Source organism: Salmo trutta, unplaced genomic scaffold (assembly GCF_901001165.1).
Source record: "Salmo trutta unplaced genomic scaffold, fSalTru1.1, whole genome shotgun sequence".
Taxonomy (NCBI): Eukaryota; Metazoa; Chordata; class Actinopteri; order Salmoniformes; family Salmonidae; genus Salmo; species Salmo trutta.
Window position 1 is genome coordinate 693415 of NW_021822469.1, and position 26731 is coordinate 720145.

The 26731-nt window shown below is 44.6% G+C and overlaps 1 protein-coding gene across 1 annotated transcript; it reads right to left on the reverse strand.

Annotated features, from left to right (window-relative positions):
• Positions 1 to 3170: 3170 nt before the first annotated feature.
• Positions 3171 to 11242, reverse strand: LOC115182356 (putative ubiquitin carboxyl-terminal hydrolase 50). The gene is made up of 7 exons (XM_029743976.1): positions 11223 to 11242; positions 10054 to 10299; positions 9656 to 9851; positions 5894 to 6121; positions 4468 to 4610; positions 3709 to 3841; positions 3171 to 3380 (listed from the first exon to the last, which is right to left on the reverse strand). Exons 1-7 carry the CDS (start codon positions 11240 to 11242, stop codon positions 3171 to 3173), a joined length of 1176 nt encoding a protein of 391 aa, XP_029599836.1.
• Positions 11243 to 26731: the final 15489 nt, after the last annotated feature.

Consider the following 26731-nt stretch of genomic DNA (forward strand, 5'->3'; position numbering starts at 1 on the left):
CTGTTCTCTCTGTTGGGCTGTCTGGGGGGTTAGAGACTGTTCTCTCTCTGTTGGGCTGTCTGGGTTAGAGACTGTTCTCTCTGTGTTGGGTTGTCTTGGGGGTTAGAGACTTCTCTCTTTTGGGCTGTGGGGGTTAGAGACTGTTCTCTCTGTTTTGGGTTGTCTGTCTGTTGGGCTGTCTGGGGGTCTAGTTTTAAGCACAACAATCAATATGTAGAGGGGGGCTGGCTGGGGGAGGTAGAGAAGGGAGGGGGTTACATAACAGTCCCAAGATTGTTACAACATCACCGTGACAATTGGAGCCAAATGATTTCTATTTCCTGGATCAGGTCACCCCTCTGCATATAATCTTATTTATTATTATCCAAAAGGCAAAACTGATCAGCACTCTGAGACACTTAATGAATACTGGCCTAGTAGCCCTCTAGGGGGAGATTAATAGACGTCTTAAAAGTGACAAAAATAGAGATCACTTAAAATGTCTCTCTGAAAAGCATTTCCTGCCATGAAATCATTCTAATGTATTTATTTATTTTCTTGTGTTGTATGTTGATTGATTTTCTCATTCTCCTTCATTGCTATGACGTTTCTAATAACACTTGTATTAACCTCAATCATATTAATGTAGCTATTTATTAAAATGTTCCAAATAAGGCAGACAACCTGGTGTTGCATGTCATTATACCTCTCTGCCACTAGATGGCACTAGCTCTATTATATTGGTGCCATCTGGGTCCCAGTAATATACGTTTGCCATTAAGCAGACACGTTTATCCTAAGTGACTAACAGTCACGCGTGCATACACATTTTTAAGTATGGGTCATCCCGGGATTTGAACCAACTGTCCTGGCTGTTGCAAGCATCATGCTCTTATCAACTGAGCTACAGTGGATCACAGTAGTATCTTCCTAGTAGTAGTTTACCTGGGATGTATTCAGGGACGGGAAACTCTCTTTGACTGTTGCATGTAGAAATAGAATGAATAGATCTGGCACGATTCCCTATCCTGTCTGAAAGACAATCACTTCTGTTCTACTTGATACATTTCTATCAGGATGTTCTGTAACGTTACATCGTCTGAACAGTTCCATTTTGTGTCTGGGTATCCATGGGAACCTGCTTTCATTCACATTTCATTCATATTGCCTTGCGTTCATTCATGTTTTATTGAAGAATTACAAAAAACACCCAGAACCCATTTTCTCTCTATGGCCCGCACACTCCAGAGGGTTTCTAATAGTTCACCCAGCTCCTTCTGTAGGTTGGTCTGTAGTCAAGTTCTGGACCCAGCCCCAAGCCCTTCACCCCAATCCCACCTAATTGGGTGGGAGGAAGCTTCACTAAGCCATTGGACAGCAAAATGGAGCCATCACCTATCCAATTCCCTCAGATCTGCAAACATGAACAGGGTATGGGCTAGACTAGGGGCTGGTTTGGCACTTTGTGGGCTAGCCCTGGGCTCTACCAGTCTGGGTCTTGATCAGAGCCACGGTATGGTTTTGGCCTGTGGTGTGTCAGATATAGGGCATGATGGGTAAGTTGGGCCTGTGGTGTGTCCCAGTTAGAGGATATGCTGGGCCTAGAGCCGTGGTAAGTTGTGGAATGAGTAGTGGCTAGGACAGCACGGGTCCTAGTTGGATCCTGGGACTGGGTATGTTTTTGGCCTGTGTTGGGTCAGATCCGGGGTATGGTGGGTCAGATCTGGGGTATGGTGGGTCTGTGTTGGGTCAGATCTGGGGTATGGTGGGTCTGTGTTGGGTCAGATCTGGGGTATGGTGGGTCTGTGTTGGGTCAGACCTGGGGTATGGTGGGTCAAATCTGGGGTATGGTGAGTCAAATCTGGGGTATGGTGGGTCAGATCTGGGGTATGGTGGGTCTGTGGTGGGTCAGATCTGGGGTATGTTGCGTTTGTGGTGGTTTAGATCTGGGGTATGTTGGGTCTGTGTTGGATCAGATCTGGGGTATGGTGGGTCAGATCTGGGGTATGGTGGGTCTGTGTTGGGTCAGATCTGGGGTATGGTGGGTCTGTGTTGGGTCAGATCTGGGGTATGGTGGGTCTGTGTTGGGTCAGATCTGGGGTATGGTGGGTCTGTGTTGGGTCAGATTTGGGGTATGGTGGGTCTGTGGTGGGTCAGATCTGGGGTATGGTGGGTCTGTGGTGGGTCAGATCTGGGGTATGGTGGGTCAGATCTGGGGTATGGTGGGTCAAATCTGGGGTATGGTGGGTCAGATCTGGGGTATGTTGGGTCTGTGGTGGGTCAGATCTGGGGTATGGTGGGTCAGATCTGGGGTATGGTGGGTCTGTGGTGGGTCAGATCTGGGGTATGGTGGGTCTGTGGTGGGTCAGATCTGGGGTATGGTGGGTCAGATCCAAGTCTGTGGTGGGTCAGATCTGGGGTAGGGTGAGTCTGTGTTGGGTCAGATCCGGAGTGTGTTGGGTCAGATCCAGGTCTGTGGTGGGTCAGATCTGGGGTATGGTGGGTCAGATCTGGGGTATGGTGGGTCTGTGGTGGGTCAGATCTGGGGTATGTTGGGTTTGTGGTGGGTCAGATCTGGGGTATGTTGGGTCTGTGTTGGATCAGATCTGGGGTATGGTGGGTCAGATCTGGGGTATGGTGGGTCTGTGTTGGGTCAGATCTGGGGTATGGTGGGTCTGTGTTGGGTCAGATCTGGGGTATGGTGGGTCTGTGTTGGGTCAGATCTGGGGTATGGTGGGTCTGTGTTGGGTCAGATTTGGGGTATGGTGGGTCTGTGGTGGGTCAGATCTGGGGTATGGTGGGTCTGTTGGGTCAGATCTGGGGTATGGTGGGTCAGATCTGGGGTATGGTGGGTCAAATCTGGGGTATGGTGGGTCAGATCTGGGGTATGTTGGGTCTGTGGTGGGTCAGATCTGGGGTATGGTGGGTCTGTGGTGGGTCAGATCTGGGGTATGGTGGGTCTGTGGTGGGTCAGATCTGGGGTATGGTGGGTCAGATCCAAGTCTGTGGTGGGTCAGATCTGGGGTAGGGTGAGTCTGTGTTGGGTCAGATCCGGAGTGTGTTGGGTCAGATCCAGGTCTGTGGTGGGTCAGATCTGGGGTATGGTGGGTCTGTGGTGGGTCAGATCTGGGGTATCTGAGGTGGGTCAGATCTGGGGTATGGTGGGTCAGATCCGGGGTATCTGAGGTGGGTCAGATCTGGGGTATGGTGGGCCTGTGGAAGGGCTGACGGCTGTACAGCAGGATGTAGGCGTTAGGAGACTGCACCAAGAAGTCCACCACCTCGCTCACGGCCCTGTCGTCAAAGTGGTGCCAGCTGCTGGACATGGTACTGTGGCACAGGGCCGTGTAGTGACCCATGTCTAGGTCTCCTGTGTGGTTCTGGAGGGGGGTGAAGACACACCGGTGGATTCATGTGTTCATGGTTGGCTGTGTTTTTCCAGACAGGAGCATCAGATGTATGTGTGTGTAGAAGCGTTCACATGTTTGGGTGTAGATGCATGCGTGTCTTTCTGCCTCACAGGAGGCTGGTGGCTCCTTAATTGGGGAGGACAGGCTTGTGGTAATGGCTGGAGCGGAATTGGTGGAATGGTATCAAATTCACATTTCCATGAGTTTGATGCCGTTCCATTTGCTCCGTTCCAGCCATTATAAATGAGCTGTCCTCCCCTCAGTGGTGTGTGTGTGTGTGTGTGTGTGTGTGTGTGTGTGTGTGTGAACAGAAACTCACCACCACTGCGTAGAGAGAGTAGCTGGTGTGATTGGCTGAGGGGCTGGACAGGAAGGGGGTTAGGTCTAAACTGTCCAATGAGAACAACACATTGGTCCTCAACTTCCTCTTCTCACTCCCATGGCAACCAAAACTGTAATGTCACACAGGTTCTGTTATTTCTACATGTTTTTCTCATTGAGATACATGACAGCAGCAGAGATAAAGCTGATGAACACCTTCTAATGAGGTGTTACATTATTACTGCCATTGACCTCTAGTTAGGGTTACATGGACCTCTAGTTAGGGATTACAGGGACCTCTAGTTAGGGTTACATGGACCTCTAGTTAGGGGTTACATGGACCTCTAGTTAGGGTTACATGGACCTCTAGTTAGGGGTTACAGGGACCTCTAGTTAGGGTTACATGGACCTCTAGTTAGGAGTTACAGGGACCTCTAGTTAGGGGTTACAGGGACCTCTAGTTAGGGGTTACAGGGACCTCTAGTTAGGGGTTACAGGGACCTCTAGTTAGGGGTTACAGGGAGTTCCCCGGGCGCCGAAGACTTGGATGTCGATTATGACAGCCCCCCGCACCTCTCTGATTCAGAGGGGTTGGGTTAAATGTGGAAGACACATTTCAGTTGAATGCATTCAGTTGTACAACTGACGAGGTATCCCTCTTTCCCACTAAGCAGGCACCGTGCCGTCCTTTACATTAGCACCAATAGCATAGCCATCTAGTGACCAGCGTGGGGAGAGATGGTTGGCAGCTACCCACCGTTTGAGGTGCAGCACCAGGATCTCAGGTGGTTTGGCTATGCTGGTGAGGACAGCTGTGTCTCTCTTCACTCCACACTCTGGACACAACTTCTGATCTCCACACGTCAACGTACTCTGCTGGAAGAACAGCGACAGGCAGTCCTATAGGAGGGAGAGAGAGGGTTGGGAGAAGAGAGACGTGTGGTTGCTGGCTAGTCTGTATGTTTGTATGTGTTTAGTCTGTGTTTAGTCTGTATGTGATTAGTCTGTATGTGATTAGTCTGTATGTGTTTAGTCTGAATGTGTTTAGTCTGTATGTGATTAGTCTGTATGTTTGTATGTGTTTAGTTTGTGTGTTTAGTTTGTATATAATTAGTCTATGTTTATGTGTTTAGTTTGTATGTTTGTATGTGTTTAGTCTGTATGTGTTTAGTCTGAATGTGTTTAGTCTGTATATGTTTAGTATGTATGTTTGTATGTGTTTAGTCTGTATGGTTGTATGTGTTTAGTCTGTATGTGTTTAGTCTGTATATAATTAGTCTGTATGTGTTTAGTCTGTATGGTTGTATGTGTTTAGTCTGAATGTGTTTAGTCAGTATGTGTTTAGTATGTATGTTTGTATGTGTTTAGTCTGTATGGTTGTATGTGTTTAGTCTATGTGTTTAGTCTGTATGGTTGTATGTGTTTAGTCTGTATGTGTTTAGTCTGTATGTGTTAGTCTGTATGGTTGTATGTGTTTAGTCTGTATGTGTTTAGTCTGTGTGTTTGTATGCGTTTAGTCTGTATGTGTTTAGTATGTATGTTTGTATGTGTTTAGTCTGTATGGTTGTATGTGTTTAGTCTGTATGGTTGTATGTGTTTAGTCTGTATGTGTTTAGTCTGTATGTTTGTATGCGTTTAGTCTGTATGTGTTTAGTTTCTATGTGTTTAGTCTGTATGCGTTTAGCCTGTATGTGTTTAGTCTGTATGGTTGTATGTGTTTAGTCTGTATGGTTGTATGTGTTTAGTCTGTATGTGTTTAGTCTGTATGTTTGTATGCGTTTAGTCTGTATGTGTTTAGTCTGTATGTGTTTAGCCTGTATGTGTTTAGTCTGTATGTGATTAGTTTGTATGTGATTAGCCTGTATGTTTGTATTTGTTAAGTCTGTATGTGTTTAGTCTGTACGTGTGTATGTGTTTAGTCTGTATGTGTTTAGTCTGTACGTGTGTATGTGTTTAGTCTGTATGTGTTTAGTCTCTACGTGTGTACGTGTTTAGTTGGTATGTTTGTATTTGTTAAGTCTGTATGTGTTTAGTCTGTACGTGTGTACGTGTTTAGTCTGAATGTGTTTAGTCTGTATGTGTTTAGTCTGTACGTGTGTACGTGTTTAGTCTGAATGTGTTTAGTCTGTATGTGTTTAGTCGGTATGTCTGGATGTGGTCAGTCTGATTGTGGTTAGTTGTACCTGTAGGGAGCACTTGTATGAGTCAAGTGGTATAGGCAGAGACAGGATGGTGAAGACCTGGTTGCTGTGAGAGTGTCCATCGCAGCGCAGACACAGCATCTGGTAGCTGAGTTGTCCCTCGAAGAGACGTGTCACCACCGTAGAATCCCCCGCTGCTGGCGCCGAACTGAGCGACTTCCTGCCCAGACACAACCGCTGGGAAGAACGTGTCTGACGCCTCTCCCCCTTCTGTAGCAAGAGAATCATACATGCACACACACATTGTAGAATAATAGTGAAGACATCAAAACTATGGAACATATGGAATCATGTAGTAACCCAAAAAAGTATTAAACAAATCAAAATATATTTTATATTTGAGATTCTTCAAAGTAGCCACCCTTTGCCTTGATAACAGCTTTGCACACTCTTGGCATTCTCTCAACCAGCTTCATGAGGTAGTCACCTGGAATGCATTTCAATTAACAAGTGTGTCTTGTTAAAAGTTCATTTGTGGAATTTCTTTCCTCCTTAATGCGTTTGAGCCAATCAGTTGTGTTGTGACAAGGTAGGGGTGGTATACAGAATATAGCCTTATTTGGTAAAAGACCAAGTCCATATTATGGCAAGAACAGCTCAAATAAGCAAAGAGAAACGACAGTCCATCATTAATTTAAGACATGAAGGTCAGTCAACTTTTCAAGAACTTTGAAAGTTTCTTCAAGTGCAATCTCAAAAACCATCAAACGCATGATTTAACTGGCACTCATGAGGACTGCCATGGGAAAGGAAGACCCAGAGTTACCTCTGCTGCAGAGGACCTCTTCAGGGGACCTCTGTGTATGTGTTAAAACCTGTTTTTGAGTGTTGTGACCTTCAGAAGGTGTCTACATTCAGACTCCTCCTGTCTGGATCCCACTGTGGTTATCTGGTTTTCTGAGAACACAAGGCTGCCACAGACCTGATGAAACCAGCCACCTGTCAGAAGATGCTTGGCCTCGTTCACCTTGTCATGACTCTATACTTGTGATGAAAGGTCAAGTTTTGGTCAACCCCACTTCTGAGTTTTTACTTGCTGATAAATTGGTTCCTGCTGTCAGGGGGAGGTTAGATTTATTAAAATGACGTTGCCAGGGAAACTCACGTAAGGAGGACTGGGAGAGGCTATATGAGTTGCAGGATGTCTTAGACATTTTGCAGAACTTGGGGAGAACTATCATATACTGTTATACTGTACTCTGAGTATTTTAACACTCAAACAAAGAGTCTGTGTTTCCTTTCCATTACTAATGTATGTTTGATAATTATATAGACCTGATCATTTGTTGAAGAAATTGACCAACAAAACGCAGAGCAGGTGAACAGATGATCTCTGCATGTGTGGTTCCCACCGTGAAGCATGGAAGAGGATGTGTGTTGGTGTGGGGGTGCTTTGCTGGTGATGCTGTCTGTGATTTATTCAAGGCACACCTAACCAGCATGGCTACCACAGCATTCTGCAGGGATACGCTATCCCATCTGGTTTGCGCTTAGTGGGACTTAGTGGGATCATTTGTTTTTCAACAGGACCTCCAGGCTGTATAAGGGCTATTTGACCAAGAAGGAGAGTGATGGAGTGCTGCATCAGATATTCTGGCCTCCACAATCCCCCGAACTCAACCCAATTGAGATGGTTTGGGATAAGTTGGACCACAGAGTGAAGGAAAAGCAGTCAACAAGTGCTCAACATACGTGAGAACTCCTTCAAGACTGTTGGAAAAGCATTCAATGTGAAGCTTGTTAAAATAATGCAGTCATCAAGGCAAAGGGTGGCTACTTTGAAGAATCTCAAATATAAAATATAAAACACTTTTTTGGTTACTACATGATTCCATGTGTTATTTCATAGTTTTGATGTATTCACTATTATTCTACAATGTAGAAAATAGTATAAATAAAGAAAAACCCTTGAATGAGTAGGTGTGTTCAAACTTTTGACTGGTACTGTATATACCCACACAATGTACACACAAACAGAGACACACACACACAAAGGAGAAACACACTGTCTGAATACCAACTCAGCCCCTAGCCCTCATCCCCTAGGCACTTATCCCCTATCTCCTAGACTCTTCTCCCCTATCCCCTAGACATTTATCCACCATCCCCTAGACACTTATCCCCTAGACACCTATCCCCTATCCCCTAGACACTCATCCCCTAGACACTTATCCCCTGGACACTTATCCCCTAGACACTTATCCCCTGACACTTATCCCCTAGACACTCATCCCCTAGACTCTCATCCCCTGGACACTTATCCCCTATCCCCTGGACACTGACACCTATCCCCTGACACTTATCCCCTATCCCCTGGACACTTATCCCCTATCCCCTGACACTTATCCCCTATCCCCTGACACTTATCCCCTAGACACTCATCCCCTAGACACTCATCCCCTGGACACTTATCCCCTATCCCCTGGACACTTATCCCCTGACACCTATCCCCTGGACACTTATCCCCTGACACCTATCCCCTGACACTTATCCCCTGGACACTTATCCCCTGACACCTATCCCCTGACACTTATCCCCTGACACCTATCCCCTGGACACATCCCCTGACACCTATCCCCTGACACCTATCCCCTATCCCCTGACACCTATCCCCTGGACACTTATACCCTGACACCTATCCCCTGACACCTATCCCCTGGACACTTATCCCCTATCCCCTGGACACTTATCCCCTGACACCTATCCCCTGGACACTTATCCCCTGACACCTATCCCCTGGACACTTATCCCCTGACACTTATCCCCTGGACACTTATCCCCTGACACCTATCCCCTGACACTTATCCCCTGACACCTATCCCCTATCCCCTGACACCTATCCCCTGACACCTATCCCCTGGACACTTATCCCCTGACACTTATCCCCTGGACACTTATCCCCTATCCCCTGGACACTTATCCCCTGACACCTATCCCCTGGACACTTATCCCCTGACACCTATCCCCTGGACACTTATCCCCTGACACCTATCCCCTGACACTTATCCCCTGACACCTATCCCCTGGACACTTATCCCCTGACACCTATCCCCTGACACTTATTCCCTGACACCTATCCCCTGGACACTTATCCCTGACACCTATACCCTGACACCTATCCCCTGACACCTATCCCCTGGACACTTATCCCCTGACACCTATCCCCTGGACACTTATCCCCTGGACACTTATCCCCTGGACACTTATCCCCTGACACTTATCCCCTGACACTTATCCCCTGACACCTATCCCTTGGACACTTATCCCCTGACACCTATCCCCTCACACTTATCCCCTGACACTTATCCCCTGACACCTATCCCCTGACACCTATTCCCTGACACCTATCCCCTCACACCTATCCCCTGACCCTGACACCTATCCCCTGGACACTTATCCCCTGACACCTATCCCCTGACACTTATCCCCTGACACCTATCCCCTGGACACTTAAACCCCTGACACCTATCCCCTGACACCTATCCCTTGGACACTTATCCCCTGACACTTATCCCCTGACACTTATCCCCTGACACTTATCCCCTATCCCCTGGACACTTATCCCCTATCCAATGGGTTTTGAGGAGCAGGGAATCAAGAAAGACAATGAGGCAGAGCCTTTGACCGTTTGGATGGAGCCATGTGGACGGAGCAGTGTGGACGGAGCAGTGTGGATGGAGCAGTGTGGTGGCAGGATTGTGTGTCTGTGTGTGTGTGTGTCTGTGTGTGTGTGTCTGTGTGTACATTCTTCAGGTCGTCATGCAGGGCGTTGAGCAGGAGGAGGAGTAGCTCCTGGGCGTCCTGCTGTGATTGGTTGTTGAACTGGGGGTGCAGGGAGGAGACCAAGGCCCTCACCTCCCCTGGGGAGGTGGTACCCCCCTGACCCTGCCACACCTCCTGTAGGAGTTGCACAAACACCCCCGCTACAGGACTGTTACGCCTGGGGGAGGAGGAGGGGGAAGAGGAGGAGAAGGGAGAAGAGTGGCATGGGAGGGAGGGAGGAGGAGAGGAAGGAGGAGAGGCATTGGAGGATGTAAGTTTCCCCCCATCTAATGTAAAGTGCTTGGAGTACCTGGTTAAAAAGTACTATACAAAATCTAATACAGACAGACAGACAGACAGACAGACAGACAGGGTCTTACTTGGCCAACTGGGAGCGTTTGTGTGAGCTGAGGAGGTGTTCCACCAACGGCACAGTGGAGAAGAGACACTGCAGCACAGCGTTCATGTAGCAGGAGTTACCACTGTTAGCCAGACCACACACCCCCACCAGCCGCCTGTCCTCTCTCTTCCCCTGCTCCCCCTTCACCCTCACCCCCCATCCTGAGCTACACCCCCACTCCTCCATGGGCATCACCTGACCCTGAACACCGCTGGGATTGGCTGCACTGGTGACCAATGAGAAGAGACAGAGAGAAAGAGGTGAAAGGTCAGTGCTGTAGCAGGCAGGTGTCAAGGCTGTGTGCTGAAAAACCTGGGTGGTGAAGTTCAGGGCTTGTGGTGCTCCTTTAAATGCCCCGTCTTTTGTCTCTTTTCACTTTCACTTTTGGGAGATGAAGTAGATACATGCCTGTCTGGTTGTGCTCCTTAAGGTGTCGTCATGCCAGAGACAGCAGAACCAGACAGGCTGAGGCAAACATGGATGGTCTTGGACAAGGGTTTCTTAATTCTCTTAGTTTAAGTCCCAAATAGCACCCTATTCCCTATTTAGTGCACTGCTTTTGACCAGGGCCTCTGATCATAATTAGTGCACTAAATAAGGAATAGGGTTCCATTTGGGTCTCAATCTCAGACTCACCCTCAGACAGACAGACAGACAGACAGACTGACCCTCAGACAGACTAACCCTCAGACAGACAGACAAGGACCTGGGACTCATCTCAACTCTGTCTTAACTGTGCCTCTCTGCTCTGTGCCTCTTCTCCCACTGCTGGGAGTCTGAGACAGTGTTCTGAACTACTCTCAATTCAGACAGATACTCGTGTGTGTGTGTGTGTGTGTGTGTGTGTGTGTGTGTGTGTGTGTGTGTGTGTGTGTGTTTGAGAGAGAACTCAGCTAGAAGACAATGTCTTAGCAACCCATCAACACTGACATCAAGCACGGTCTCTTGTGTCTGTCATGTTTTATCATGATCATGCTGTACATCTTCAAACTGCTGTGTACTGGAAATACTAACAAAAACACACTTCTTATTCCCAGGCATTTTGATGAGAAGTTGAATAGGCTAACACCTTGTCTGTCTGGATAGTCAAAGCTATTTAGTTTAAAACAGTTTATTAAAGCAGTCAGTTCTGACCTGAAGTGAACTCACCTCCCATTGGAATCATCCATGTAGCTTCATGGCTTGTAGAGAAGACTTCCCTCTGATACACGACTGACCTTTATGACATCATAGTAATCTAATGCCTCCAAGGCCTCTGTTGGTTTGCCCAGGTTCTATATATGACATCATAGTAATCTAATGCCTCCAAGGCCTCTGTTGGTTTGTCCAGGTTCTATATATGACATCATAGTAATCTAATGCCTTCAAGGCCTCTGTTGATTTGTCCAGGTTCTATATATGACATCATAGTAATCTAAGGCCTCTGTTAATTTGTCCAGGTTCTATATATGACATCATAGTAATCTAATGCCTCCAAGGCCTCTGTTGGTTTGTCCAGGTTCTATATATGACATCATAGTAATCTAAGGCCTCTGTTGGTTTGTCCAGGTTCTATATATGACATCATAGTAATCTAATGCCTCCAAGGCCTCTGTTGGTTTGTCCAGGTTCTATATATGACATCATAGTAATCTAAGGCCTCTGTTGGTTTGTCCAGGTTCTATATATGACATCATAGTAATCTAAGGCCCCTGTTGGTTTGTCCAGGTTCTATATATGACATCATTGTAATCTAAGGCCTCTGTTGGTTTGTCCAGGTTCTATACTGTATATGACATCATAGTAATCTAATCTCTAACTCAAAACCAACGTATTTTCTTATTTTCTTTTATTTGATGGGTTTTCTGATCAATTAGATAAATCAACTATTAATTGATTGCTGTTGAATCTAATCGTCTGTCTTCCTACTACCTGCTTTGGCAACATTGCTGACATAACTGATGAAAGTACAGCAAAGCATCATTCAAAAAGAGAGGCAGAGAGAAACAGGCTAACAATATCTGCACCATGGCTATTTTATATCCTGCAACAGCAGGCAAGTCGTCGTGACAACAATCACCCACACAGTGTTCTCTCTGGCACGGCAGCCAGGGACGTCGCAATTACCCACAAGCCTCCAGCACAGCCAGCTCTGCTCTGTTACATAAACCCAATGCAGTTTCATGGTCCCAAATGGCAACCTATTGTCTTTGTACTGCACTACCCAGGCCCAAAGGGCACTATTTATGGCACAGGGAGACATTTGGGACACAGACCATGGCCAGTTATCCACACCAGGCAGAGTAGAATATGTTCATGTGTAGAGAACAAAGCTGTTAGCCTCACTCAGCTCCTAAGTAGAGGCTACAGATACAATGTGTGCTTCCTGTCTCTCTCTCTAACCCTCAGGCTATTGATTACCCGTGGTGCTGGTCTGGTTCTGCTACAGAGACATTCCCTTTTTCCCTGTTCCGCCAAACAAGCCAAGACGGCAACGTAATGTTGTTTAGATGGAGGATCAGTCTGGCACAAAGGCAAGAACCCAGACTAGAACCCACGCTAGAACCCACGCTAGAACCCAGACTAGAACACAGGCTAGAACCCAGGCTAGAACCCAGACTAGAACCCAGGCAAGAACCCAGACTAGAACCCACGCTAGAACCCACGCTAGAACCCAGACTAGAACACAGGCTAGAACCCAGGCTAGAACCCAGACTAGAACCCAGGCTAGAACCCAGACTAGAACACAGACTAGAACCCAGGCTAGAACCCAGACTAGAACCCATGCTAGAACACAGACTAGAACCCAGGCTAGAACACAGACTAGAACCCAGGCTAGGGCCCAGACTAGAACCCAGGAAAGGGCCCAGGCTTTTGATATCAACTTAAATCAACCAATAATCAAATGTTATTGGTCACATACACGTGATTAGCAGACTTTTTTGCAGTTGTAGGGAAATGCTTGTTCTTCTATCTCCGATAGTGCAGTAATATCTAACAAGTAATATCTAACAAATTACACAACATATACCCAATACACACACATCTAAGTAGGAATCAATTAAGACTATATACATATGGACAAGCGATATCAGAGCGGAACGGACAAAGATGCAGTAGAATAGTATAGAATACAGTATATACATATGAGATGAGTAATGCCAGATGTAAACATTATTAAGTGAATGAGATAACGTAGAATAGTATAGAATACAGTATATACATATAAGATGAGTAATGCCAGATATGTAAACATTAAAGTGACTAGTGATCCATTCCTTAAAGTGGCCAGTGATTTCTAGTCTATGCCTACAGGCGGCAGCCTCTCTGTGTTAGTGATGGCTGTTTAACAGTCTGATGGCCTTGAAGCTGAAAGAAGCTGTTTTTCAGTCTCTCTGTCCCAGCTTTGATGCACCTGTACTGACCTCTCCTTCTGGATGATGGTGGGGTGAACAGGCAGTGGCTCGGGTGGTTGATGTCCTTGATGATCTTTTTGGCCTTCCTGTGACATCAGGTGCTGTAGGTGTCCTGGAGGATGGGTAGTTTGCCCCCGGTAACACGTTTGGCAGACCGCACCACCCTCTGGAGAGCCTGGCAGTTGCGGACGGTGCAGTTGCCGTACCAGGCGGTAATAGGCTAGGGTCGAATGATTTTGAAGGGATTCAGTCTGTTCTGTTCTGCATGGCATCCACACAGTGACAGACTGGGACAAAATAAACGGACGATCATTTCCGTCATCTAGCCTATCTCACGTAGGAGGAGGCTTTAATGACTGGTCTGAATGCTGCCATGGAACACACCTACACAGTTTGTCCTCGGAAATGCCGCTCGTTCTGCCAAGGTAGCACAGTTGCAGGGACTACAGTTGTGAATAAGCCATTTGATTGGTATATAGGCCTACTGCTCTGGTTTGGTGCGAGCATGGAACATGAGGAAAGGAACAGATTGAAATGATTGGCCACCTATCTGTTTTGATTTCTAATTTATTTTCAATAGTGGTTAGTTTTCCATGACTGTATCATGCCAGAGCCTGCAGACATGTCCACAGTAATGAATCATTAATCTACCACAGATATAGGATCAGCTTGCCTGCTCTACCATAGATCTAGGATCAGCTTGCCTGCTCTACTACAGATATAGGATCAGCTTGCCTGCTCTACCACAGATCTAGGATCAGCTTGCCTGCTCTACTACAGATCTAGGATCAGCTTGCCTGCTCTACCACAGATCTAGGATCAGCTTGCCTGCTCTACCACATATCTAGGATCAGCTTGCCTGCTCTACCACAGATCTAGGATCAGCGTGCCTGCTCTACTACAGATATAGGATCAGCTTGCCTGCTCTACCACAGATCTAGGATCAGCTTGCCTGCTCTACCACAGATGTAGGATCAGCTTGCCTGCTCTACCATAGATCTAGGATCAGCTTGCCTGCTCTACCACAGATCTAGGATCAGCGTGCCTGCTCTACCACAGATCTAGGATCAGCTTGCCTGCTCTACCACAGATCTAGGATCAGCTTGCCTGCTCTACCACAGATGTAGGATCAGCTTGCCTGCTCTACCATAGATCTAGGATCAGCTTGCCTGCTCTACCACAGATCTAGGATCAGCGTGCCTGCTCTACCATAGATCTAGGATCAGCTTGCCTGCTCTACCACAGATCTAGGATCAGCGTGCCTGCTCTACCATAGATCTAGGATCAGCTTGCCTGCTCTACCATAGATCTAGGATCAGCTTGCCTGCTCTACCACAGATCTAGGATCAGCGTGCCTGCTCTACCACAGATCTAGGATCAGCTTGCCTGCTCTACCATAGATCTAGGATCAGCTTGCCTGCTCTACCACAGATCTAGGATCAGCTTGCCTGCTCTACTACAGATATAGGATCAGCTTGCCTGCTCTACCACAGATCTAGGATCAGCGTGCCTGCTCTACCACAGATCTAGGATCAGCTTGCCTGCTGTATCACAGATCTAGGATCAGCTTGCCTGCTCTACCACAGATCTAGGATCAGCTTGCCTGCTCTACCATAGATCTAGGATCAGCTTGCCTGCTCTACCATAGATCTAGGATCAGCTTGCCTGCTCTACCATAGATCTAGGATCAGCTTGCCTGGATGGATTTTGGGAAACCCTGCCCTAAGGAACGGCTTGGGGAACACAGCTCCAGTTTAGAAGACCATCATTCAACATGAATGACAGCTAGTCAGAATACAGAACTAATCAAAGTATATTTTCTGGCTCAGTAATGTGTTTCCACGCAGACACACAGGGGACTGCATAGCATTCCATCAAGACAGGAAGTTCCATGAGAGAGTGGAACATTTTGATGTAACTGCTTTTCTTTATGTGATTACATTATGGCTCTAGTGTAGTTTATACCCTGGTGACAATTCATCTTCTAACAGATATGTAAAGTACGTGCTGTAGGAAGAACAGAACATGTAGAGAGGAGCATGCCGAGCTTGTTCAGAGTGTGGGAACATACTATGATGTGTGTGTGACCCCTGAGTTATATACAGTATGTTGTTCTCTCTCTCAATTTTTCAATTCAAGGGGCTTTATTGGCATGGGAAACATATGTTTACATTTCCAAAGCAAGTGAAATGGATAAACAAAAGTGAAATAAACAATAAAAAGTGAACAGTAAATATTACACATACACAAGTTCCAAAAGAATTAAGACATTTCAAATGTCATATTATATCTATATACATTGTTGTAACAATGTGCAAATAGTTAAAGTACAAAAGGGAAAATAAATAAACATAAATATGAGTTGTATTTACAATGGTGTTTGTTCTTAACTGGTCGACCTTTTCTTGTGGCAACAGGTCACAAATCTTGCTGTTGAGATGGCACCATGTGGTATTTCACACAGTAGATATCATTTACATTTTTTACATTTTAGTCATTTAGCAGAAGCTCTTATCCAGAGCGTTTTACAGTAGTGAATACATACATTTCATGCATTTTTTTTAGTGGGAGTTTATCAAAATTGGGTTTGTTTTCAGATACTTTGTGGATCTGTGTAATCTGAGGGAAATATGTGTCTCTAATATGGTCATACATTTGGCAGAAGGTTAGGAAGTGCAGCTCAGTTTGCACCTCATTTTGTGGGCAGTGTGCACATAGCCTGTCTTCTCTTGAGAGCCAGGTCTGCTTATGGCAACCTTTCTCAATAGCAAGGCTATGCTCACTGAGTGTGTACATAGTCAAAGCTTTCTTTAATTTAGGGTCAGTCACAGTGGTCTGGTCTTCAGGTCTTCTGCCACTGTGTACTCTCTGTTTAGAGCCAAATAGCATTTTAGTTTGCTCTGTTTTTTTGTAAATTCTTTCCAATGTGTCAAGTAATTATCTTTTTGTTTTCTAATGACTTGGTTTGGTCTAATTGTGTTGCTGTCCTGGGGATCTGTGGGGTCTGTTTGTGTTTGTGAGTCTCAATTTGTTTTTTGTCACATCGGGTTCTTGGTCACTTCCCTGACCAAGGCCCTTCTCCCCTGATTGCTCAGTTTGGCCAGGCGGCCAGGTCTAAGAAGAGTCTTGATGGTTCCAACCTCCTTCCATTTAAGAATGATGGAGGCCAGTGTGTTCTTGGGGACCTTCAATGCTGCAGAAATGTTTTGGTATCCTTCCCCAGATCTGTGCCTTGACGCAATCCTGTCTCGGCACACTATGGACAATTCCTTCAACCTCATGGCTTGGTTTTTGCTCTGAAATGCACTGTCAACTGTGGGACCTTATATAGACAAATGTGTGCCTTTCCAAATCATGTCCAATCAATTGAATTTACCACAGGTGAACTCCAATCAAGTTGTAGAAAATATCTCAAGGATGATCAATGGAAACAGGATGCATCTGAGCTCAATTTCAAGTCTCATAGCAAAGGGTCTGAATACTTATGTGAATAAGTTATTTCAGGGTTTTTTTCAGCTTAATGTGACTAAAGAATCCATAGAATCAAACCACTTATGAGAACATTGGAGCACACTAAATAAACAACAACATGAAGAGCTACATTTGAAGTCGGAAGTTTACATACACCTTAGCCAAAAACATTTAAACTCAGTTTTTCACAATTCCTGACATTTAATCCTCGTAAAAATTCCCTGTCTTAGGTCAGTTAGGATCACCACTTGATTTTAAGAATGTGACATGTCAGTATAATAGTAGAGAGAATAATTTATTTCAGCTTTTAATTCTTTCATCACATTCCCAGTGGGTCAGAAGTTTGCATACACTCAGTTAGTATTTGGTAGCATTGCCTTTAAATTGTTTAACTTGGGTCAAACGTTTCGGGTAGCCTTCCACAAGCTTCCCACAATAAGTTGGGTGAATTTTGGCCCATTCCTCCTGACAGGGCTGGTGTAACTGAGTCAGGTTTGTAGGCCTCCTTGCTCACACACGCTTTTTCAGTTCTGCCCACAAATATTCTATAGGATTGAGGTCAGGGCTTTGTGATGGCCACTCCAATACCTTGACTTTGTTGTCCTTAAGCCATTTTGACACAACTTTGGAAGTATGCTTGGGGTCATTGTCAATTTGGAAGACCCATTTGCGACCAAGCTTTAACTTCCTGACTGATGTTTTGAGATAATGCTTCAATATATCCACATAATTTTCCTTCGTCATGATGCCATCTATTTTGCGAAGTGCACTAGTCCCTCCTGCAACAAAGCACCCCCACAACATGATGCTGCCACACCCGTTCTTCACGGTTGGGGATGGTGTTCTTCAGCTTGCAAGCCTCCCCCTTTTTCCTCCAAACATAACGATGGTCATTATGGCCAAACAGTTCTATTTTTGTTTCATCAGACCAGTGGACATTTCTCCAAAAAGTACGATCTTTGTCCCCATGTGCAGTTGCAAACCGTAGTCTGGCTTTTTTATGGTGGTTTTGGAGCAGTGGCTTCTTCCTTGCTGAGCGGCCTTTCAGGTTATATCGATATAGGACTTGTTTTACTGTGGATAGAGATACTTTTGTACCTGTTTCCTCCAGCATCTTCACATGGTCGTTTGCTGTTGTTCTGGGACTGATTTGCACTTTTCGCACCGAAGTACGTTCATCTCTAGGAGACAGAACGCGTCTCCTTCCTGAGTGGTATGACGGCTGCGTGGTCTCATGGTGTTTATACTTGCATACTATTGTTTGTACAGATGAACGTGGTACCTTCAGGCGTTTGGAAATTGCTCCCAAAGATGAACCAGATTTGTGGAGGTCTAAAAAAAAAAAATCTAAGGTCTTGGCTCATTTCTTTAGATTTTCCCATGATGTCACAAGCAAAGAGGCACTGCGTTTGAAGGTAGGCCTTGAAATACATCCACAGGTACACCTCCAATTGACTCAAATTATGTCAATTAGCCTATCAGAAGCTTCTAAAGCCATGACATAATTTTCTGGAGTTTTCCAAGCTGTTTAAAGGCACAGTCAACTTAGTGAATGTAAACTTCTGACCCACTGGAATTGTGGTACAGTGAATTATAATTGAAATAATCTGTCTGTAAACAACTGTTGGAAAAATTACTTGTGTTATGCACAAAGTAGACATCCTAACCGACATGCCAAAACTATAGTTTGTTAACAAGAAATTTGTGGAGTGGTTGAAAAACGAGTTTTAATGACTCCAACCCAAGTGTATGTAAACTTCCGACTTCAAGCTGTACACATGAGATGAGTAATGTAGGGTATGTAAACATTATATAAAGTGGCATTGTTTAAAGTGACTAGTGATACATTTATTACATCCAATTTTTAATTATCCCTGCTGTAATCATTTGATTACTGTACCTGATTAACACCAAGTTAAATGTTCAGATGTACAATAAGCCACCAATGAAACTGGAACACACTTCTGTGAGTTTCAGCACAACACTGGAACACAGACATAGAGAGAGAACATTGTGTTTTTGGTGTTTTGTTAATGCTATGATTGTCACAATACACACACACACACACACGGTGACTACTGGTTAGCTGCAATTTGTTGAGAGAGGTAATCATTGAAATATTATCTCTTAGTTGTGCCTTATTTAGTATGGTGGTGAGGGGTTATGGTAGGGCAATGTACTCAATGTTTCTATAAACCCCCTGTCTTCTCTACCCGTCCTTCTGTCTGAACTACCTGGGTATCTATAAACCCCCTGTGTAATGGGAGCACCTGGTTAGACTGAAGATCAACCACTCAAGGTATGTTGTCCAGGTCATTATTGTAGATAACAGGTGGAATCTACCACACCCAAAAGCCATTAGTGAAGGTGCTGGAGGAAATAAAGTTAACCTGGAGGAACAGGAACAAGTCTCTGCACACTTCTTGTCAGATACACGTGAATTTTAAAATAATCATCTGACTGGAAGTGTGCAGAGATTTTTTCCAGGTCATTATTGTGAAAGAGAATGTGTTCTCAGTTACTCAACTGGTCAAATAAAAGCAAAGAAATACACATTGCAATGTAATTCACCTGATGAGGAAACACTGACCGTGCACTTTGACATATTATAAGGTGTATAAACTATAGCCTGAGTCATATTATAGGGTGTATAAACTATAGGCTGAGTCATATTATAAGGTGTATAAACTATAGGCTGAGTCATATCACAAGGTGTATAAACTATAGCCTGAGTCAAATTATAAGGTGTATAAACTATAGCCTGAGTCATATTATAGGGTGTATAAACTATAGCCTGAGTCATATTATAGGGTGTATAAACTATAGCCTGAGTCATATTACAGGGTGTATAAACTATAGCCTGAGTCATATTACAGGGTGTATAAACTATAGGCTGAGTCATATTATAGGGTGTATAAACTATAGCCTGAGTCATATTATAAGGTGTATAAACTATAGCCTGAGTCATAGTATAAAGTGTATAAACTATAGCCTGAGTCATAGTATAAAGTGTATAAACTATAGCCTGAGTCCAGAGGCTGTTTGAGCTGTCTTGACAACTTCATTGCTGTCATTTGGGAGAGAGGGAGAGATTCAGAAAGAGAGAAAGGAGGGGGGATAGGCGCAGAGAGAGAGAAGAGGGGGAGGGAGATAGGCGCAAAGAGAAGGTGAGAGATAGCTGCAGAGAGAGAGAGAGAGAGAGAGAGAGAGCGCAACATGTCTATTTATAAGAGCACTTTATAATATATCAGCCTAGTGTTCTCTGGCCCCGGTCCAGTCCCTCTCAGCTCAGGGCTGTTCTGGGGTCAGCTGGATGGACAGAACACAAAACAGACCCGCTGGATCCAAACAGTGTGTGTTTGTTTGTCCAAATATGTTACGTGTGCCTGATTTAGCTTGCCTGTACTGTAGTGTTCTGGAACTAAATGGATAGCTTGCCTGTACTGTCGTGTTCTGGAACTAAATGGATAGCTTGCCTGTACTGTAGTGTTCTGGAACTAAATGGATAGCTTGCCTGTACTGTAGTGTCCTGGAACTAAATGGTTAGCTTGCCTGTACTGTAGTGTTCTGGAACTAAATGGATAGCTTGCCTGTACTGTAGTGTTCTGGAACTAAATGGATAGCTTGCCTGTACTGTCATGTTCTGGAACTAAATGGATAGCTTGACTGTACTGTCGTGTTCTGGAACTAAATGGATAGCCTGCCTGTACTGTCGTGTTCTGGAACTAAATGGATAGCTTGCCTGTACTGTCGTGTTCTGGAACTAAATGGATAGCTTGCCTGTACTGTAGTGTTCTGGAACTAAATGGATAGCTTGCCTGTACTGTAGTGTTCTGGAACTAAATGGATAGCTTGCCTGTACTGTAGTGTTCTGGAACTAAATGGATAGCTTGCCTGTACTGTCGTGTTCTGGAACTAAATGGATAGCTTGCCTGTACTATAGTGTTCTGGAACTAAATGGATAGCTTGCCTGTACTGTAGTGTTCTGGAACTAAATGGATAGCTTGCCTGTACTGTAGTGTCCTGGAACTAAATGGATAGCTTGCCTGTACTGTCGTGTTCTGGAACTAAATGGATAGCTTCCCTGTACTGTAGTGTTCTGGAACTAAATGGATAGCTTGCCTGTACTGTAGTGTTCTGGAACTAAATGGATAGCTTGCCTGTACTGTAGTGTTCTGGAACTAAATGGATAGCTTGCCTGTACTGTAGTGTCCTGGAACTAAATGGATAGCTTGCCTGTACTGTAGTGTTCTGGAACTAAATGGATAGCTTGCCTGTACTGTAGTGTTCTGGAACTAAATGGATAGCTTGCCTGTACTGTAGTGTTCTGGAACTAAATGGATAGCTTGCCTGTACTGTCGTGTTCTGGAACTAAATGGATAGCTTGCCTGTACTGTAGTGTCCTGGAACTAGTAGTGCCAAAACAGTAAACATCACCCACCAAATGGCCTGCTGGGTAAACAAATATATTTATTTAATGAACATTTCTGTAAAAGTGTTAGATTTTGCCAGCTGGCTAGTTTTCTTCTGTAGTCCATGGGCAGATAGATGACATTTAAGGAAGCATCATAAACATTTCACATTATGAAGACAGATAAATGTGTACTAAGAGCTCAAGTCAGAGATTTATGTCAAAGTGAGACTTGGAGATAAGTCAGAATTCTGCTCTTAGGTTACCCATGTAAGATTTTAGTAACCAAATGTCCTCCTACTTTGGCCACATCCTACCTGCACTCAGCCCATTGGAGTTATTTTAGCCCCTTACTAGAAGGAAGCCTTAGCTGCCATTTCCACCCGGCGCGAATATTGCCACAATGGTTTTAATTGGTCTTCCAGGAAAGAGAGAGAGAAAGGGAGAAGTTGGCCTAGTGTCAGGAATGCTTTGGGGTTAACTAGTTATCTACTGATATCAGACCAGGCAGCATGGAGCTGTCTCAAGGGAGAAGTTGGCCTAGTGTCAGGAATGCTTTGGGGTTAACTAGTTATCTACTGACATCAGCCCAGGCAGCATGGAGCTGTCTCAAGGGAGAAGTTGGCCTAGTGTCAGGAATGCTTTGGGGTTAACTAGTTATCTACTGACATCAGCCCAGGCAGCATGAAGCTGTCTCAAGGGAGAAGTTGGCCTAGTGTCAGGAATGCTTTGGGGTTAACTAGTTATCTACTGACATCAGCCCAGGCAGCATGGAGCTGTCTCAAGGGAGAAGTTGGCCTAGTGTCAGGAATGCTTTGGGGTTAACTAGTTATCTACTGACATCAGCCCAGGCAGCATGAAGCTGTCTCAAGGGAGAAGTTGGCCTAGTGTCAGGAATGCTTTGGGGTTAACTAGTTATCTACTGACATCAGCCCAGGCAGCATGAAGCTGTCTCAAGGGAGAAGTTGGCCTAGTGTCAGGAATGCTTTGGGGTTAACTAGTTATCTACTGACATCAGCCCAGGCAACATGAAGCCGTCTCAAGGGAGAAGTTGGCCTAGTGTCAGGAATGCTTTGGGGTTAACTAGTTATCTACTGATATCAGACCAGGCAGCATGGAGCTGTCTCGAGGGAGAAGTTGGCCTAGTGTCAGGAATGCTTTGGGGTTAACTAGTTATCTACTGACAACAGACAGCTAGTGATATCAGACCAGGCAGCATGGAGCTGTCTCGAGGGAGAAGTTGGCTAAAGTTGTGTAAGCAATGACGTATCTACCTACAATTCTGGTGAATGTGTGTCTCTCATACTCTGGTAAGAGTTGACCTAGGATCAGCTTACCCTCTCTGAATCCCAGACATAATTAGTGCAAGTCCAGCCCTTCACCTGAGACGGGTCAACTTCAGGTGGGTTAGTCATTTAGGAGACGCTTTCATCCAAAGTGGAAATCAGGTAGAGCAATGCTCTACCAACTGAGCCAGACAGGACACTGTTCTGTTCATAATGGCGTTTCAAAACTGGCGATTCAAAAATATCTGACCTTGTATCAGAGATGAAGAGGTGAAGCGAGAGGACTTACTCGGGCCCCAAAATCTATCCGCGTGAGATACAGTGCCGTCAAAATATTCACACCCCTTGACTTTTTGTTGTTACAGCCTGAATTTAAAATTTATGAAATTACCCCAAAAATTGTCACTGGCCGACACACAATACCCCATAACGTCAAAGTGGAATTATGTTTTTAGACATTTTTACAAATGAATAAAACGTTTAAAGCTGAAATGTCGAGTCAATAAGTATTCAACCCCTTTGTTATGGTAAGCCTAAAGTTCATGAGTAAAAATGTGCTTAACACGTCACATAAGTTGCATGGACTCATTGTGTACAATAATAGTGTTTAACATGAATGAATACCTCATCTCTGTACACCACACATACAATTATCAGTAAGGTCTCTCAGTCAAGCAGTGAATTTCAAACACAGATTCAACCACAAACACCAGGGAGGTTTTCCAATGCCTCGCAAAGAAGGGCACCTATTGGCAGATCGGTAAAAAAAATGTAAAAAGCAGACATTGAATATCCCTTTGATCATGGTAAAGTTAATAATTACACTTTAGTTGGTGCATCAATACACCCAGTCACTACAAAGATACAGGCTTCCTTCCTAACTCAGTTGCTGGAAAGGAAGGAAACCGCTCAGGGATTTCACCATGACACCAATGGTGACTTTTAAACAGTTTAATGGCTGGGATTGGAGAAAACTGAGGATGGATCAACATTGTAGGTACTCCACAATACTAATCTAATTGACAGAGTGAAAAGGAGGAAGCCTGTACAGAATAAAAATATTCCAAAACATGCCTCCTGTTTGCAACAAGGCACTAAAGTAATACTGCAAAATGTGGCAAAGCAATTCACTTTTTGTCCTGAATATAAAGCCTTATGTTTAGGGCAAATCCAATACAACACATTACGGAGTAATACTCTCCATATTTTCAAGCATAGTGGTGGCTGCATCATGTTATGGGTATGCTTGTAAGGACTGGGAAGTTTTTCAGGATGAAAAAGAAACTGAATGGACCTAAGCACAGGCAAAAATCCTAGAGGAAAACCTGGTTCAGTCTGCTTTCCACAATGTGAGATGAATTCACCTTTCAGCAGGACAGTAACCTAAAAAACAAGGCTGAATCTAAACTGTACTTGCTTAACAAAAACACATTGAATATTCCTGAGTGGCAGTTTAGCCATAAATCTACAGCAAGACCATAAAATGGTTGTCTAGCAATGATGAACAACCAATTTGACAGAGCTTGAAAAATGTTGAAAATAATAAAATGTGCCAATGTTGCTTTATCCAGGTGTGAAATAATAAGGTCTAAGAGACTTACTCAGAAAGACTCACAGCTGTAATCGCAGCCAAAGCTGCTTCTACAAAGTATTGACTCAGGGATGTGAAAACTTATGTCAATTAGATAGAATCCTGAATGAATTGTGAATAAAGAGTGAGAAAGTTAGAGAGGGTCAAAAGGTCACACTTAAGTCATTATTGGTCATCTTTTTCAAGGGTGTCAAGTTCAGAACCCCACTGTAAATGACAGCAAATTCAGGACACATTTCATTTACGACCCTGGATATGAAACGGGTCAGACCAAAACTCCCAGGCTGCCTGGCTGAACTACTGCATAAGAACTTGGGCCAGACTGAAACAGGAGGCAGTTGTAAATATATGGCTCTGCCTAGCAGAGTGTAGACTGATGAGTTGTTACTATAACAACAAAGGAGGAATAGCCAGTACTATGCCAGTGTTCCGGAACTGTTAGGCCATGTGGGAATAGGTGTTGTAACCACAGTCATAAACCCAGGCATACCAACAGTGATACATTAACCTAGTCCTAGTGAGGTGTTGTAACCAGTCATAAACCCAGGCATACCAACAGTGATACATTAACCCAGTCCTAGTGAGGTGTTGTAACCAGTCATAAACCCAGGCATACCAACAGTGATACATTAACCCAGTCCTAGTGAGGTGTTGTAACCAGTCATACCAACAGTGATACATTAACCCAGTCCTAGTGAGGTGTTGTAACCAGTCATACCAACAGTGATACATTAACCCAGTCCTAGTGAGGTGTTCTAACCAGTCATAAACCCAGGCATACCAACAGTGATACATTAACCAAGTCCTAGTGAGGTGTTGTAACCATTCATAAACCCAGGCATACCAACAGTGATGCATTAACCCAGTCCAAGTGAGGTGCTGTAACCAGTCATACCAACAGTGATACATTAACCCAGTCCTAGTGAGGTGTTGTAACCAGTCATAAACCCAGGCACACCAACAGTGATACATTAACCCAGTCCTCGTGAGGTGTTGTAACCAGTCATAAACCCAGGCACATCAACAGTGATACATTAACACAGTCCTCGTGAGGTGTTGTAACCAGTCATAAACCCAGGCATACCAACAGTGATACATTAACCCAGTCCTAGTGAGGTGTTGTAACCAGTCATAAACCCAGGCATACCAACAGCGATACATTAACCAAGTCCTAGTGAGGTGTTGTAACCATTCATAAACCCAGGCATACCAACAGTGATGCATTAACCCAGTCCAAGTGAGGTGTTGTAACCAGTCATACCAACAGTGATACATTAACCCAGTCCTAGTGAGGTGTTGTTACCAGTCATTAACCCAGGCACACCAACAGTGAAACATTAACCCAGTCCTAGTGAGGTGTTGTAACCACAGTCATATGCCCAGGCATACCAACAACCCAGGCATACCAACAGTGATACATTAACCCAGTCCTAGTGCGGTGTTGTAACCATTCATAAACCCAGGCACACCAACAGCAATACATTAACCCAGTCCTAGTGAGGTGTTGTAACCAGTCATAAGCCCAGGCATAACAACAGTGATACATTAACCCAGTCCTAGTGAGGTGTTGTAACCAGTCATAAACCCAGGCATACCAACAGTGATACATTAACCCAGTCCTAGTGAGGTGTTGTAACCACAGTCATAAACCCAGGCATACTAACAGTGATTCATTAACCCAGTCCAAGTGAGGTGTTGTAACCAGTCATAAACCCAGGCTTACCAACAGTGATACATTAACCCAGTCCTAGTGAGGTGTTGTAACCAGTCATACTACCAGTGATACATTAACCCAGTCCTAGTGAGGTGTTGTAACCAGTCATACTACCAGTGATACATTAACCCAGTCCTAGTGAGGTGTTGTAACCAAGGTCATAAACCCAGGCATACCAACAGTGATACATTAACCCAGTCCTAGTGAGGTGTTGTAACCAGTCATAAACCCAGGCATACCAACAGTGATACATTAACCCAGTCCTAGTGAGGTGTTGTAACCAGTCATAGCAACAGTGATACATTAACCCAGTCCTAGTGAGGTGTTGTAACCAGTCATGCCAACAGTGATACATTAACCCAGTCCCAGCGAGGTGTTGTAACCAGTCATACCAACAGTGATACATTAACCCAGTCCTAGTGAGGTGTTGTAACCAGTCATGCCAACAGTGATACATTAACCCAGTCCTAGTGAGGTGTTGTAACCAGTCATACCAACAGTGATACATTAACCCAGTCCTAGTGAGGTGTTGTAACCAGTCATACCAACAGTGATACATTAACCCAGTCCTAGTGAGGTGTTGTAACCAGTCATGCCAACAGTGATACATTAACCCAGTCCTAGTGAGGTGTTGTAACCAGTCATACCAACAGTGATACATCAAACCCAGTCCTGGTGAGGTGTTGTAACCAGTCATATACCCAGTCATACCAACAGTGATACATTAACCCAGTCCTAGTGAGGTGTTCTAACCAGTCACAAACCCAGGCACACCAACAGTGATACATTA

Coding starts and splice junctions, on each gene's coding strand:
- LOC115182356 (XM_029743976.1), bottom strand. CDS start 11,242: ATGGATGATTCCAATGGGAG. Junction 10,300..11,222: donor ATGGATGATTCCAATGGGAG/GTGAGTTCACTT, acceptor ATTGGTCACCAG/TGCAGCCAATCCCAGCGGTG. Junction 6,122..9,655: donor TGCATGACGACCTGAAGAAT/GTACACACAGAC, acceptor CTCTTGCTACAG/AAGGGGGAGAGGCGTCAGAC.